A 3,077-nucleotide genomic window follows, 5' to 3' on the forward strand; every position below is an offset into this window, starting at 1 on the left:
TTATGACAAGAACGTTGAGGTGGCAATGATTCTTCACATAGGCGTTGATTGTACGTTTTTGCTGACAAGAACGCTGAGGTGGCAATGACTCTTCACATATCCTTGACTTATTTGAAAAAAGAAGAAACAACATGAAATATAGGCGCTAATTGTATGTTTTTGCTGACAAGAACGCTGAGGAGGCAATGACTCTTCATATAGACGTTGATTGTACGTTTTTGCTGACAAGAACGCTAAGGTGGCAATGACTCTTCATATATCATTGACTTATTTGAAAAAAAAGAGACAAGAGGTTTCGAACAACAAACATAGCCGCTCACCACTAGGCTGAATCTTCTTTTATATTTGTTATCCTGAATATTTGAATATATATGTTATATAATACAGATATTGCTATTATTATTACTCTAATTATAGTAATAATAATAATAATAATTTTATTATTTAATAACAATGCATGCATTTTCGTACGAGATTCATTGAATACATGTTAAGTTGAAAAGTTTGAAAGTATTCACATCAACATTACTCGTTAGGCTATAACTTAAAACCTTAACTACATTTTATAAAAGTTTACATTCAAAACAAGATAACGTAAATATACAACATGTTGACCTCGAGATATATCAATAAACAGTATGACTAAATCAATTTTTTTTATATATTTTAAAACGGTTAATTAGTACTACATATCTGAGATTGAATTCGAAACTTCTTTTTGTTAGAAACACCTACTTTGCTAAATGGCTAGTCCTAAGTAAATCAAATCTTAATGATTTAGATGAATGAGAGATTACAGCTACAATGTTTATAGGCAACGTGGTCACAACATCAAGAATCTTATTTAAACAGCTAAGATCAATAATCTTATATTCCCAAAATGAAAATGTCAAATCTAATTTTATATATTATACATACATTAGCGTATGAATAGGCGAGTCAATAATGATTCACGCTAACTCAATTTATAATTTCTTTGTCCACGTAATACAAATCCATTTAGTTCTAAAAAATCGAACCTGTATCTCTATATATTAACATCCATTCTACTCTATTTCTCACGTTCTAAACTTTATATTCAAGACGCAGTCTTTTGTCATGACTTCTTCATCATTCAACCAATCCATGGCGTCACCGGAAAACCTCCCATTACGAGATATCCCCGGCGATTATGGCCTACCATTCTTTGGTCCCATTAAAGACAGATACGATTACTTTTACAACCAAGGTGAAGATGAATTCTTCAGAACCCGAATCGCAAAATACAAATCCACTGTCTTCCGTACAAACATGCCACCAGGCCCCTTCATCTCTTCCAACTCCAAAGTCGTCGCTGTTCTTGATTCCAAAAGCTTCCCAATTCTCTTTGACACCTCCAAAGTCGAAAAGAAGAACCTTCTCGACGGCACTTACATGCCGTCAACCGCCTTCTTCGGTGGTTACCGCGTCTGTGCTTTCCTTGATCCGTCTGAACCTACCCACCATGCACTCAAATCCTTCTTCCTGAGCTTCCTTGCTTCGTCTCACAAGAAGTTCATTCCATACCTCCGGAATAGCTTGTCGGATCTTTTCTTAAACCTGGAAACCGAGATCTCCGACGAGAAAACAGCGGATTTCAACACCAATAGCGATAACATGGCGTTTGACTTCGTTTTCCGTCTTCTCACCGGCGTTCATCCTTCGGAGACGAAGCTGAAGTCGAAAGGTTCAGGATATACAGACACATGGTTAGCACTTCAGCTAGCACCATTGGGAACGTTAGGACTTAAATACTTGCCAAACTTCATCGACGATATCATCCATACAATCCCGTTACCGTTTTTCATCGCGAAGCCCGGATACAAGAAGTTGTATAAAGCAGTTTACGAATCTGCGACTTCGCTACTTGATGAAGCTGAGAGCTCTGGAATCAAACGTGAAGAAGCTTGCCATAACTTGGTTTTCCTAGCGGGATTCAACGCTTTTGGGGGGATGAAAGTCTTGTTTCCGAGTCTGATCAAGTGGATAGGAACTGCCGGAGAGAGTTTACACCAGCGCCTTGCGGAGGAGATCAGAACTGTCGTGAAGGAAGAAGGTGACGTAACCTTCTCCGCCTTGGAAAGAATGCCGTTGATGAAGTCGGCTGTTTACGAGGCGTTGAGGATACAGCCACCGGTGCCATACCAGTACGCATCTGCAAAAGAGGACCTGGTGGTGGAGAGCCACGACGGAGCGTTTGAAATCAAAAAAGGAGAGATAATATTTGGATTTCAGCCATTGGCTACTAAGGATCCGGAGGTGTTCAGTAATCCTGAGGAGTTTAAAGCAGATAGATTCATCGGAGATGGAGAGAAGTTGCTTAAGTATGTATATTGGTCAAATGGTAGGGAAACCGAGAATCCCACGGCGGATAACAAGCAATGTCCGGCTAAGGATCTGGTGGTGCTTTGCAGCAGGATAATGCTGGTGGAGTTTTTTCTCCGGTATGATACATTCACGGTGGAGATCGGAAAAGTGGCGCTGGGTGCATCTGTGAAGATCACATCGTTTACGAAGGCGACTTGATTTTTTTAAGCACATAAAAAATTAAGATGAATTCTAACACAAGGTTAGCTTTATGACTAATTTTTAGTCGACGGATTAAAAAATCAATCTTGTCATAGAAGTTAATCCTGTTTTAGAGTTTATCATAAAATATATACAAGCATTTGAACATTTTTTATCACATAAAAGAATAAGCATAACCATTTTTTGTTTTATTACGTTGTATATTTATAAATTTGTAAAACGTTCAATAATGTTTTTTGATTTATGTTGTGATGCGTATTGTAGCTTTGTATTTGATTTAGTAAGTTGGCATTTGATCATGTATCTATTCTAGATGTGAATTATTGAAGATAAATTTGCTCTTAATAATTTTTGTTATCGGTGAAAAATGCATATACAATATGGGTTATAAATATATCCCCTAATCTAATAAATAAGTAGATTTTTGTCACGTGTTATTTTCCAAGCCTCCCAAATCAATTTTTCTTGCTATTTTTATTAAACTGAATTGTCCAAAATACCCTTTATTTCTTTTCTACAATAAATATACA

The 3,077-nt window shown here is 37.0% G+C and overlaps 1 protein-coding gene across 1 annotated transcript; it reads left to right on the top strand.

Annotated features, from left to right (window-relative positions):
* Window positions 1-1,048: 1,048 nt before the first annotated feature.
* On the top strand, window positions 1,049-2,738 carry LOC145062740 (allene oxide synthase 3-like). Its single transcript, XM_079010332.1, has one exon. The coding sequence runs from the start codon at window positions 1,099-1,101 to the stop codon at window positions 2,542-2,544; it is 1,446 nt and encodes a 481-aa protein (XP_078866458.1). The 5' UTR covers window positions 1,049-1,098; the 3' UTR covers window positions 2,545-2,738.
* The last annotated feature ends 339 nt before the right edge of the window (window positions 2,739-3,077 follow it).

The sequence above is a fragment of the Lactuca serriola genome, chromosome 7 (assembly GCF_051521515.1).
Source record: "Lactuca serriola cultivar US96UC23 chromosome 7, Lser_US96UC23_V15, whole genome shotgun sequence".
Classification (NCBI taxonomy): domain Eukaryota; kingdom Viridiplantae; phylum Streptophyta; class Magnoliopsida; order Asterales; family Asteraceae; genus Lactuca; species Lactuca serriola.

Bases quoted from the DNA above. Each gene is read 5' to 3' on its own strand.
- LOC145062740 (XM_079010332.1), top strand. From the start codon at position 1,099: ATGACTTCTTCATCATTCAACCAATCCATGGCGTCACCGGAAAACCTC.